Genomic DNA, 13,448 nt, shown 5'->3' with positions numbered 1-13,448 from the left:
TAGTTAACTTTAAGTCCTACTATACCAAATCCTAAATCAGCACCTACTCTGAAATGTGTGGCCTCTGGGCTAACTAGTACCCACGACCTGCTGCTACCCAGGGCGGGGTCACCCCTCTAGGGGGTACGTGAGCCGGACCTCCTTGCTTCTGGAGGTGATGGTGTTGGCCGGGCAGGAAAAGGGGAACTCAGGGCTTTTGGTGACATCTGATTCATCTTTATTCATAACATGCTTACTAATCAACATGTGTAGACTAACAGTAAATGCTAAGAGAAAACAATGCAGAGAGAAAAGCAAAACACTTAATAATAAATACACAATGAGTAAAGATAACTTGTCTATTTTCACAGGTAGAAGTAGAAATTCAATGTGCATGGATATGAAGTCTCTGTACAGGGCCAGTGAAGACCACCCACAACGCATCCTGTTGACAGACTGGCCAGGTGCACCTCTTGACCCTAGAGAGACCAAGAGAGACAGACAGAAGAGTTTTAGGACACTGCATAGTATAGGCCTAACTACGCAAGTTAATTCGAAACACTACATGTTCAATTGTTTGGCGAGTACAATTTAAAGAGACCTTGTGGCTACACAATTCAATGAAATCCTATTTTTCCAAACAGCCAATGTGGGCAGTCACATTTTCATACAGCCTGTACTGTACACGTTTTACACAAGCAGCGAGTGACAATGTCAGGAAAGTAGCTGCACGAATGCATTTACGAATAAATTGCATGCAAGTCAATATCCAAACCTTGCATGGAGTGTGATGTTAAATTAGTTGTGTAACTAGCGAACGTTAGCTAGCTACTGCGTTAAAAAAAAACGTGCCAAACACAGCACTCACTTTCAGTCTGGTGGTAAATTTACTTCGTGATTTTGAGCTATTGTTTCCGAGTGCATCTTCAATAAATATCAATGAACAATGTTTGCAATTACAACGACGAACTTACGTGTGCTGCTTCTGGAACTGCGACTCAGATTAACACGCCCACTCAGTGATGCACCTTAGTCGGCCAGTTGCGATACTTAAAGAGCAATGGCTGATGGGACATGTAGTTCCACACTTAATATCTACGGGTACCCGTCACCAAATGTTACTAGAGGGTAAGTTCTACTCTTACACATTTTCTAATTAACAAATTGCAAGTAGACAAAACATTTAATTGTAAAGTTGTAATTTTTTTCAAGGAAATACATGTCATAGATTCGACATGGACAAATGAGAAATACATCAACATATTTAATAACAATTATAGAATAAACACAATGTACAAAATACATTGAAAAGATCATGGTCCACTCATCCTGTATGATATTCCGTCAATGTCTTGCACTCTTGCTTGACTTTCTTCTGATCCAGTCACTGCATCATTAATCGACACCTTTAGAGTCTTGCTTCATTGTAGTGCATTCATCATGGCCTGTGCTTGTTTTAGTTCTGGGGGGGAAGCATAGAGAGACATTGAAATCAGTGAAGCCCTCAGGATTCTAGTCCCATATGAGTAGATTTTTTGTAACAGTATTTATGGTACATCACAGGCTCACCTGTCAGCAGGACTCTGAACTTGTCTGCAGACACAGAGACGATGGTGGTCTCCGTGTGTCCAGTCTCTGCCCCTTGGGTCTGGAGACAGAGCTGCACTGTGGGCTCATTAACCTCCTGAAGCTCACTGGAACTCAAGGTGTAGTCAACACGCCACGACACTACCTCCAACCGACCCACTGAAACACAGCAATAATACATGCTATATATGTACAGAAACATGTTTATATTATACTGGGGCTCAGAGTTTAGTCAACACGCCATACTCTCTAGATGACCCACAAACACAGCACAAGAGAAAATGCAGTGCCCAATGAGAATCTGAAATCTCTTTAGCCATCTTGTGTTACTCCCCCCAAAAAACATTTAGGTATTATAAGTCTTCTTCAATCAAATGAAGGTTGATAACTCACATCTCAGACTGCTCTCCCTTAGCTTCTCCTGCAGGGCAATGTGCTTGTCTTCATAGGATTTACACAGTCCTGTGGTGTGTTCTACAAGATACATGATATACCGATGAGGAAAACCAAAAAGGCATGACTATCATACTACACATCGTTAGAGGGCTTGGAACATCCACAGTGGAATGGAGTCTGTACGCATTGAAATATTACTACAATCCATTAATTGAAAAATAAATGAGCCTTTGCAGTGAGTGGTTGTAACAAACCCAGTACTTTGAGGTATTCTCACTATGAATGGCTATAGTATGAGTAACTTATGGAAAACTACTGTACCTTTAGGGAGTCCTAACTGCTGCAGCTCACTGGAGAGAGATTCACTGTCCACATCATGTTTGGCTGCACTGGAGAGGATGAAGGTTAACACGGCTACACTGGCCTTGATGTCTCCATTCTCTAGAAATCAGAATAACAGATGCATTGATAGAATAGATGTAGAGTATAGACCAGCATCATGTGTGTATAGCTTTCTGTGTTGAAGCTGTCCTTTATTACAGTTTGCATCAAAGTAGCAGCACATTTTAAAAACAGAGAATTCAGCTTACCAAACTTTGCATCTGCAGTTAGCTTTGAAACTTTGTCATACTGAAAAAGACAAAAAACAAGAGAATGGCACATTTTAAGACAATAAAATTGCAGGTGACAATAGGGAGTTCATGTATGAGATACTTACATCAATGCCCTCTCCCAGCAGATCCATCAACACCTGGACACAGAGGAGTTTCATCTTCACACTTGACTGTTGGGAATAGAGAAGACAAACGTCAGGGGATGATTTCTACTGGATGAATGCAGTTTCAAGTATTATTAGTCGTAGGTACAGGATACACATGGTATACACCGTCCAACCAAATGCTTCCTGCAGGTTCAATATGGACAATGGAGCAACAATGAGAACTAATAAAAAGATAGGAACAAAGTAAATGGCTCAGTAGAAGATACAGGAAGGCACAGTCCAATATTTATACATATAAGGGGGAAGGGGGGCAAGTGTTTAAATTGTATTATTTAGCAGTCATAATAAGAGTCTGGTAGCAGCAGTTGTGATGGGTGTGTAACATGAATGTATACGGGTGTGTGGATGTGTTTATGTCTGTGTGGGTGTGTGAGTACATGTGTAAGGTTCAGAGAATCAGAGCAGGTGGTCAGTTCAGTTCAAGTGTTCAGCAGTCTGATGGCTTGTAGATAGAAACAGTCTCTGTGCATGTTGGTATCAGACCTCATGCTCCGACACCATCTGCCCCACAGTAAGGTAGTGAACAGCTCGTGGCTGGGTTGTGTGGGGTCCTTGATGTTGCTGCAGGCCTTCCTCAGGCATCATTTCACATACATGTCCTGGATCGGTGGGAGCCAATGATTTATATACACATCATTGGTGGGAGCACGTTCCCAGTGATGTACTGGGCCGTCTTCACCATCCGCTGGAGGGCGTTAGTCATGGACAGAGCAATTCCAGTACAAGGCCTTGCCTAAACGTCAGACTGGTACCATGGTTACTACATGATAATATGTCTGAAAGAAGTAGCTGTAAGAAAATATGCAAGCAAGAATGTTTTATACAATTATATTTTAGGTTAATTTACCAGTCGTCCATGCTGTTGGTCATTTTTCTGGAAGGTAGTGGAGATCAAATGTCCACAGTAAAGTATTGTTACCCAACTTTTTGCCGCCAGTAGGTTCTGTTCCTTGCATTTCCCATCTCCTGACACATTTCACGTGATGCACAATATGTAAATAGCCAGATGTAACCAAACATTGTGGACCAAAGCATGTCCGTCCCAATCAGCTGAAAGTGCCAGCTGATTACCTGGGACAACATTTGGTCTGTGCTTCAGTTAAACTCGGACATATTTGTGCAAGTCGCGTTTATCAGCATTGAAAATACAAACCAGTTACCGAAAAGTCGGGTTAATAACACTAATCTGTGGATATATTGTCTCAGATTACCTCCTACATACGGACAAAAATCAGCAGACAACATGTAAAGTACGTTCAAATGGAAGTTTATTCCAAATTCTGACTTGTGATGGAAGTGAGAAGTGAAGCCCACATATTAGAGACCAGAGGAGTCATCCACTCTTAGCGGCTTGTCTCGAAGGCCGTGATGCAACCAGTCACGGCGCTAAACTTACGATTTTCGCCAAAGTGCTGATTTCGGCAAGAACCCAGTCTGGGCAGTCCAAATCCCCACAAAACCGGAATCTCTAGGAACAGTAAGAAACATATGCACAATATTATGGTTGCTGTATGTGCATGTAATGAACACTGACACATTTATTTACCTGGCAGCTGGATAGCTAATTTAGCTAATAAGCATCCGAGTGATTGTTTTTAGCCAGCTAGCATTTCTTGTCTTGACTCTTCTTGTCCAGACGGATCAACATGCTATCTATCAAATGCTCAGCTAAGTAGTAATGATAGGAAACACAATATTCACACTTTATCGAAATAAACAGCTAGCAGCATTTACCATTTCAGCAGTTGACCAAGTGTCATGTGATAACGCTCAAGTCCCGGGACAAAAGCATTGTTCCCAGAGTTTAGGGGACGGGGCAGGGCAAACCATTTATATATTTTTTCCCACATCCAGTAGAGACTAAACGAACTTTCATTTTTTTTTTCAGCTTTCAAAATGTTGTTTATTTTATTTTCTAAAGCATTTCATGTCTGTATTTCATTGTTGTTGTCCTGTCTCACACCAAGGCTTTGTGGTCCAAACACTTAAAAGACACAGCCCTCAAATGAAGTCGACACTTCTGATGACGTTTCATGAGATCTGATGAGCATACACTATATTTATTTAACCTTTATTTAACCAGGTAGTCTAGTTGAGAACAAGTTCTCATTTACAACTGCGACCTGGCCAAGATAAAGCAAAGCAACAAACATACAGTCAATAATACAATAGAACGTCTATATACAGCGTATGCAAATGGGGTAGGATAAGGGAGGTAAAGCAATAAATAGACCATAGTGGTGAAATAATTACAATATAGCAATTAAACACTGGAGTTATAGATGTGCAGAAGATGAGTGCAAGTATAGATACTGGGGTGCAAATGTAGAAAATAAATCAAATTAATAACAGTATGGGGATGAGGTAGTTGGATGGGCTGTTTACAGATGGGCTATGTACAGGTGCAGTGATCTGTGAGCTGCTCTGACAGCTGGTGCTTAAAGTTAGTGAGGGAGATATGAGTCTCCAGCTTCAGTGATTTTTGCCATTCGTTCCAGTCATTGGCAGCAGAGAACTGGAAGGAAAGGCGGCCAAAAAGGAATTGGCTTTGGGGGTGACCAGTGAGATATACCTGCTGGAGCGCATGCTACGTATGGGTGGGTGTTAATATGGTGACCAGTGAGCTGAGATAAGGCAGGGCTTTACCTAGCAAAGACTTATAGATGACCTAGAGCCAGTGGGTTTGGTGACGAATATGAAGCGAGGGCCAGCCAACGAGAGCATACAGGTCGCAGTGGTGGGTAGTATATGGGGCTTTGGTGACAAAACGGATGGCACTGTGATAGACTACATCCAATTTGCTGAGTAGAGTGTTGGAGGCTATTTTGTAAATGACATCGCCGAAGACAAGGATCGGTAGGATGGTCAGTTTTAACGAGGGTATGTTTGACAGCATGGGTGAAGGATGCTTTGTTGCGAAATAGGAAGCCAATTCTAGATTTAATTTTGGATTGGAAATGCTTAATGTGAGTCTGGAAGGAGAGTTTACAGTCTAACCAGACACCTAGGTATTTGTAGTTGTCCACACATTCTAAGTCAGAACCGTCCAGAGTAGTGATGACGGACAGGCGGGCAGGTGTGGGCAGTGATTGGTTGAAGAGCATGCATTTAGTTTTTCTTGCATTTAAAAGCAGTTGGAGGCCACGGAAGGAGTGTATGGCATTGAAGCTCGTCTGGAGGTTAGTTAACACAGTGTCCAAAGAAGGGCCAGAAGTATACAGAATGGTGTCGTCTGCGTAGAGGTGGATCGGAGAATCACCAGCAGCAAGAGCGACATCATTGATGTATACAGAGAAAAGAGTTGGCCCGAGAACTGAACCCTGTGGCACGCTCATAGAGACTGCTAGAGGTCCGGACAACAGACCCTCTGATTTGACACACTGAACTCTGTTTGAGAAGTAGTTGGTGAACCAGGCGAGGCAGTCATTTGAGAAACCAAGGCTGTTGAGTCTGCCGAGCGAGGGAGGATTTATCATTTTTTTAGTTAGTTTCTTTTAGGAACTTTAACTTTTGAAAGTCAAGCCTTCTGATTTTTTTTTTTTAACTCTTAATGCTATTTATATTTATTCAGAAAAACTACACATGTAGTGATGCCTTATCTTTGTATTCTATTGTCATTTGAAATGTTATATTTCTTAATTTAATAAAAATGGGGCCCGAGGTCCGTGAATAGTTTTGATGCTGGATTGCCAGATCGTGAACAAGGAAACAACTACTTCTCAAACAGAGTTCAGTGTGTCAAATCAGAGGGTCTGTTGTCCGGACCTCTAGCAGTCTCTATGAGCCGCCTTTCCTTCCAGTTAACCCACTGTTCCTAGGCTGTCATTGTAAATAAGAATGTATTCTTAACTGACTTGCCTAGTTAAATAAAGGTAAAAAATATATATATTTTTAAATACACTATATATTAAAAAGTACAGTATGTGAACACCCCTTCAAATGACTGAATTTGTCTATTTCAGCCACACTCATTGCTGAAAGGTGTATACAATCAAGCACACAGCCATGCTATCTCCGTAGACAGACATTGGCAGTAGGATGGCCTTACTGAAGAGCTCAGTGACTTTCAACTGGCACCGTCATAGGATGCCACCTTTCCAACAAGTCAGTTCATAAAATGTCTGCCCTGCTAGAGCTTCCCCAGTCAACTGTAAGTGCTGTTATTATATGGAAAGTGTAAACGTCTAGGAGCAACAACACAAGCTCACAGAACGGGGCCACCACTGAAGCGCGTATCACATACAAATTGTATGTCTTTGGTTGCAACACTCACTACCGTGTTTCAAACCGACTCTGGAAGCAACATCAGCACAATAACTGTTCATTGGGAACTTTGTGAAATGGGATTCCATGGCCAAGCAGCCATACACAAGCATATGATCACCATGAGCAATACCAAGCATCTACTGGAGTAGTGTAAAGCTAGCTGCCACTGGACTCTGGAGCAGTGGAAACACGTTTTCTGAAGTGATGAATCGCGTGACATCATCTGCCCATGATTTTTGGAATGAGATGTTCGGCGAGCGGGAGTCCACATACTTTTGGTCATGTAGTGTATATAAACAAATCAAACACGATCCCATAAGATACCAGGAGTATCCTAAGAACCTAAAACAAAGACACCTCAAGAGAAAAGAAAGTGGTGAACTGAAACCCATCTCACAACTTTCCCAACGAGAAAAAAAGGAGGCCATGGAAAATGAACCAAAGAAACAGCAGATCAACTATCCAGAACAGAGTGGTTATGGAGTCATACCTGTCAAGGAACACACCGCCACTCTCACCTGAAGTCTTACCTGAATCATTACCTACCAGAACAGAGTGGTTATGGAGTCATACCTGTCAAGGAACACACCGCCACTCTCACCTGAAGTCTTACCTGAATCATTACCTACCAGAACAGAGTGGTTATGGAGTCATACCTGTCAAGGAACACACCGCCACTCTCACCTGAAGTCTTACCTGAATCATTACCTACCAGAACAGAGTGGTTATGGAGTCATACCTGTCAAGGAACACACCGCCACTCTCACCTGAAGTCTTACCTGAATCATTACCTACCAGAACAGAGTGGTTATGGAGTCATACCTGTCAAGGAACACACCGCCACTCTCACCTGAAGTCTTACCTGAATCATTACCTACCAGAACAGAGTGGTTATGGAGTCATACCTGTCAAGGAACACACCGCCACTCTCACCTGAAGTCTTACCTGAATCATTACCTACCAGAACAGAGTGGTTATGGAGTCATACCTGTCAAGGAACACACCGCCACTCTCACCTGAAGTCTTACCTGAATCATTACCTACCAGAACAGAGTGGTTATGGAGTCATACCTGTCAAGGAACACACCGCCACTCTCACCTGAAGTCTTACCTGAATCATTACCTACCAGAATAGAGTGGTTATGGAGTCATACCTGTCAAGGAACACACCGCCACTCTCACCTGAAGTCTTACCTGAATCATTACCTACCAGAACAGAGTGGTTATGGAGTCATACCTGTCAAGGAACACACCGCCACTCTCACCTGAAGTCTTACCTGAATCATTACCTACCAGAACAGAGTGGTTATGGAGTCATACCTGTCAAGGAACACACCGCCACTCTCACCTGAAGTCTTACCTGAATGATGCCCTGCTTGCCCCTCAAATGACTCACATCTATGTGATTGTTTTGGGCCACAGACTGTGATAATTCAACAAACAGAGGCAGACAAAGCACAACCTTCCACTTTCACAGCACCACAACCATCTCCTAGCACAATACAGCCCATTGCAGACATGCATGAGGGACTGATTGGAAAGTGGTGTGTTGGGAAATATGATGAAGACCCTTACCCTGGTATTATACAAGATGTTGATGAGTCGTGTGGGAGCCAACCGATTATGTTGGCCAATGAGAGAGGACATTGTATGGTACCAACCAGATAATGTGCTTGGGCTTGTCCCTGAGCCTCATGCAGTGACAAAACAGCATATGATGCTTGATGGCTCAGTCTGAGATGAAATTTGCTCTGTTGTTAAGCAACAGAGAGCATTATGGGCAAACCTTGAGCGAGCACACACCTGTCTCATGAGTCTGAATCAATAGACTGCAGCCAGTGAACAATCATTTGTTTGTCAACCAGTGTTTCTTCCTACTGCATTGAATCCCCAAATGGTTCTAAAAGACGCTGTAAGTTATTGAGGCATTTTTTTGAGAGAGATTTTGAATGGTGTGATATTAACATTTTTAATGGTGTTTTTCATCAATGGTTTTGTATGAAATGTAATTTCCACCAGACGCTAAGTCATTACCATCACGGTACATATTTTTGAGGAAAAGGTGTATTAAAATACAATTGATTTTCTATTCTACTCCACTCTATCTTAGTCTATGCCACTCTGACATTGCTCGTCCAAATATTTATTTATTCTTAATTCCACTCCTTTACTTTAGATTTGTGTGTATTGGGTATATGTTATGACATTGTTAGATATTACTGCACTGTTGGAGTTAGAAACACAAGCATTTCGCTACACCCACAATAACATCTGCTAAACACGTGTATGTGACCAATAAAATTGGATTTGATTTAGGTGATTTTTCCCATATGTGAACCTTATATGCTTGTTCTTAAGATAATTCCTAAAAGAATGATATTTTGATGTGGTAATACATGTTTCTGAGTATCATCAAGGATGATAGAATGGACATTTCGACATTACAATGATAAGTATATATATATACAGTGGGGCAAAAAATGTATACTTATTTTCCACCATAATTTGCAAATAAATTCATAAAAAAATCCTACAATGTGATATTCTGGATTTTCTTTCTCATTTTGTCTGTCATAGTTGAAGTGTACCTATGATGAAAATTACAGGCCTCTCTCATCTTTTTAAGTGGGAGAACTTGCACAATTGGTGGCTGACTAAATACTTTTTTGCCCCACTGTACATAAACATACATATATCATTAATGTGATAACTGCTATTCAGCGAATCATTGCCTACTACGTTTAATTATTACTCAATTAAATTAATCATGTAACAATTAAATCATTAGGAATTTGGGGCACCATGTGAAAAGTTTGTTTAAATAGTTATCATTTCCAGAGTTAACTCAAGAATATATTGATATCATACCAGTCATTAATGAATCATTTCCTCATAACAGCCTCATTCTGAATGTCGTTGACTTCGTAAATCTGCATGAACCCTAACCTAAGTGATGAATCAGCGATACACAAATTGGCTTAATTATTTATTTACTAACTAACTAAATAATCACACAGAAATACATCAACACACACACAGGGTATAGGATATTGATTACTAACATAATGAAAACAGTCCCTAGTGGACTAACCCAACATGGCGGCTTGTTACAAAATTGAAAAGGGGTGGGGAAAGATAAAGAGCGGAAGAGACAAAGAGAGTGGACTTATTGTACATACATTTGGAAACTACACCCACCGTAAATATGAATATTTAACACCCTAACAACCACTCATTCGGATTAGAAATGCAACATATATTTACACGTAGATGTCTTTGTCGTTCGTCTCTCTGTTAAAACCACTCGATCTGTCTATGGCGAGTAGTTCGATGTAAGTCTTTGGTTGTCCACCAGAGGTCACAATGTCCTTCTTAGTTGTAGGCTTCTTTTGTTCTGGAGCGTTCTTAGAATGGATACAGCAGAGTACCACACGTTGGTGAGAGGGGTCTGTTCTTCCTTCTCGTCTTGGGCCAATTGTCCTAGACTACTTTACATGCAGAGCTGCAGACGGTGCATGATTTGGTCTAGTCTTCAACTTCTTCACTCGTCGAAAGTTTCAGAGGGTCTTACCATTTTCTGGTCTAGTAGTTTTAACAATTTCAATGAGTGGACCACGTCCTCACATTCTCTGGTCTCACCATTTTCATCATGTAGCCACGGCTCCACACTGTCTGGTCTGTATTTAAAATCTCACCGAGTCACTTTAAACACTCTGGCCTGAAAAGCAGTTCCATCATGTTGAGCTGACTTGGGCGTGGCTACTGACTGGCTTTGTTTTGCAAGAAAAACAACTCTCATTTAGAAGGCTAAAGTCACGTTGATACCTTTTCACAAATATTTTCATCTTTAATCATATACATTTTACAACATTTAGATGTGAATCTGATATACAGTGTGAAAGCTCTTAAAAATAAGTTTGTTATAACGGCTTTCTGATCATTTTAATGACATCACAAAATAGACAATTTCCCATATTCCATTTCTCATCATTACCAACATTTGGGGGATGAAATATATTGTCCCGGTGTCCATTATTTGATGTTGAAGTTCTTGGGCGGTACACTCTTCATAAGGCACACAGACATTCCGATCACCCAAACTAGGCCACAAAGGGAATCGTCTGCTGCCTATGGTTTATGATGAGTGAGGTGTCATAAAACCCCCACATCCATCCATTCTACAACGTGATTGGAGTCCACCTGTGGTAAATTCAATTGATTGGGCATGATTTTGAAAGGCACACACTATATCAGGTCCGACAGCTGACAGTGCATGTCAGAGCAAAAACCAAGCCATGAGGTCGAAGGAATTGTCAGTAGAGCTCTGAGACAGGATTGTGTCTAGGCACAGATCTGGGGAAGGGTACCAACAAATGTCTGCAGCATTGAAGGTCCCCAAGAACACAGTGGCCTCCCATCATTCTTAAATGGAAGAAGTTTGGAACCACCAAGACTCTTGCTAGAGCTGGCCGCCTGGCCAAACTGAGCAATCGGGGGAGAAGGGCCTTGTTCAGGAATGTGACCAAGAACCCAATGGTCACTCTGACAGAGTTCCAGAGTTCCTCTGTGGAGATGGGAGAAGCTTCCAGAAGGGAAGGGAGATACCTAGTCAGTTGAATGCGTTCCACTGAATTCCACATTAAACCCAGCCCCTCTGAATCAGAGAGGTGTGGGGGGCTGCCTTAATCAACATCCACATCCTTGGCCCCTGCAGACCAGACAACCATCTATTCAGCTCTCCACCAATCAGGCCATTACGGTAGAGTGGCCAGACGTAAGCCACTCCTCAGTGAAAAGGCACATGATAGCCCTCTTGGAGTTTGCCAAAAGGCACCTAAAAGACTCTCAGACCATGATAAAAAAAAAATCTCTGGTTTGATGAAACCAAAATTGAACTCTTTGGCCTGGATGCCAAGTGTAAGGTCTGGAGGAAACCAGGTAACAATCATCACCTGGCCAATACCATCCCTACGGTGAAGCATAATGTTGGCAGCATCATCATGTTGGGAGGTCTTTCAGCAGCAGGGACGGGGAGACCAGTCATGATCGAGGGAAAGATGAACGGAGCAAAGTTCAGATATATCCTTGATGAAAGCATGCTCCAGAGCCCTCAGGACCTTCCAACGGGAAAACAACCCTAAGCACACAGCCAACACAACGCAGGAGTGGCTTCGGGAGAAATCTCTGAATGTCCTTGAGTGGGACATGAACCCGATCTATTTCTGGAGAGACCTGAAATAAGCTGTGCAGCGACACTCCCCATCCAAACTGACTGAGCTTGAGAGGATCTGCAGAGAAGAATGGGAGATACTCCAGAAAACTGGTGTTCCAAGCTTGTAGCGTCATACCCAAGAAGACTCAAGGCTGTAATCACTGTCAAAGGTGCTTCAACAAAGTACTGAGTAAAGGGTCTGAATACTTATGTATAAATGATATATAAATACCACTCCTCAGACTATACAGCTGGTAGGATGTTAATACCACTCCTCAGAGTATACAGCTGGTAGGATGTTAATACCACTCCTCAAAGTATACAGCTGGTAGGATGTTAATACCACTCCTCAGACTATACAGCTGGTAGGTTGTTAATACCACTCCTCAGACTATACAGCTGGTAGGATGTTAATACCACTCCTCAGAGTATACAGCTGGTAGGATGTTAATACCACACCTCAGACTATATAGCTCTTATGTATAACCTTGGTGATGTTGTTGACTGACTGAGGTGGAATAGTGATGTAATGGATGTTAAGCTAAGGAGGACTAAGTCTCTAATGTGCAGGTTTGAATACTGGGTGGGGTGTTTGTTACTTTGGGCTGTGTCAGGTCTTGGACCCCTCTAGGAAGGTGTCAGAGTGGGGTGTTTGTTACTTTGGGCTGTGTCAGGGACCCCTCTAGGAAGGTGTCAGAGTGGGGTGTTTGTTACTTTGGGCTGTGTCAGGGACCCCTCTAGGAAGGTGTCAGAGTGGGGTGTTTGTTACTTTGGGCTGTGTCAGGAACCCCTCTAGGAAGGTGTCAGAGTGGGGTGTTTGTTACTTTGGGCTGTGTCAGGGACCCCTCTAGGAAGGTGTCAGAGTGGGGTGTTTGTTACTTTGGGCTGTGTCAGGGACCCCTCTAGGAAGGTGTCAGAGTGGGGTGTTTGTTACTTTGGGCTGTGTCAGGGACCCCTCTAGGAAGGTGTCAGAGTGGGGTGTTTGTTACTTTGGGCTGTGTCAGGGACCCCTCTTGGAAGGTGTCAGAGTGGGGTGTTTGTTACTTTGAGCTGTGTCAGGTCTTGGACCCCTCTAGGAAGGTGTCAGAGTGGGGTGTTTGTTACTTTGGGCTGTGTCAGGGACCCCTCTAGGAAGGTGTCAGAGTGGGGTGTTTGTTACTTTGGGCTGTGTCAGGGACCCCTCTAGGAAGGTGTCAGTGTGGGGTGTTTGTTACTTTGGGCTGTGTC

At 42.5% G+C, this 13,448-nt stretch overlaps 1 protein-coding gene across 4 annotated transcripts; it reads right to left on the bottom strand.

Annotated features, from left to right (window-relative positions):
- Positions 1 to 200: 200 nt before the first annotated feature.
- On the bottom strand, positions 201 to 4,704 carry commd4 (COMM domain containing 4). Of its 4 annotated transcripts, none has more exons than XR_004204861.1 (9): positions 4,478 to 4,558; positions 4,140 to 4,211; positions 2,681 to 2,746; positions 2,553 to 2,592; positions 2,284 to 2,403; positions 1,960 to 2,040; positions 1,549 to 1,725; positions 954 to 1,441; positions 201 to 458 (listed from the first exon to the last, which is right to left on the bottom strand). XR_004204861.1 is itself a non-coding variant. In XM_020456507.2 (8 exons), the coding sequence occupies exons 1-8, from the start codon at positions 4,478 to 4,480 to the stop codon at positions 1,401 to 1,403; spliced, it is 600 nt and encodes a 199-aa protein (XP_020312096.1). In that variant the 5' UTR covers positions 4,481 to 4,704; the 3' UTR covers positions 201 to 1,400. The 4 variants fall into 4 exon arrangements, 2 of the variants coding, with proteins under 2 accessions (XP_020312096.1, XP_020312097.1); XR_004204862.1 differs by having other exon boundaries at positions 4,290 to 4,505; XM_020456507.2 differs by having other exon boundaries at positions 201 to 1,441; positions 4,478 to 4,704.
- Positions 4,705 to 13,448: the final 8,744 nt, after the last annotated feature.

The sequence above is a fragment of the Oncorhynchus kisutch genome, linkage group LG22 (assembly GCF_002021735.2).
Source record: "Oncorhynchus kisutch isolate 150728-3 linkage group LG22, Okis_V2, whole genome shotgun sequence".
Taxonomy (NCBI): domain Eukaryota; kingdom Metazoa; phylum Chordata; class Actinopteri; order Salmoniformes; family Salmonidae; genus Oncorhynchus; species Oncorhynchus kisutch.
Note: the sequence above shows the minus strand (reverse complement) of the source record. Positions and strands in the feature narration are given on the sequence as shown.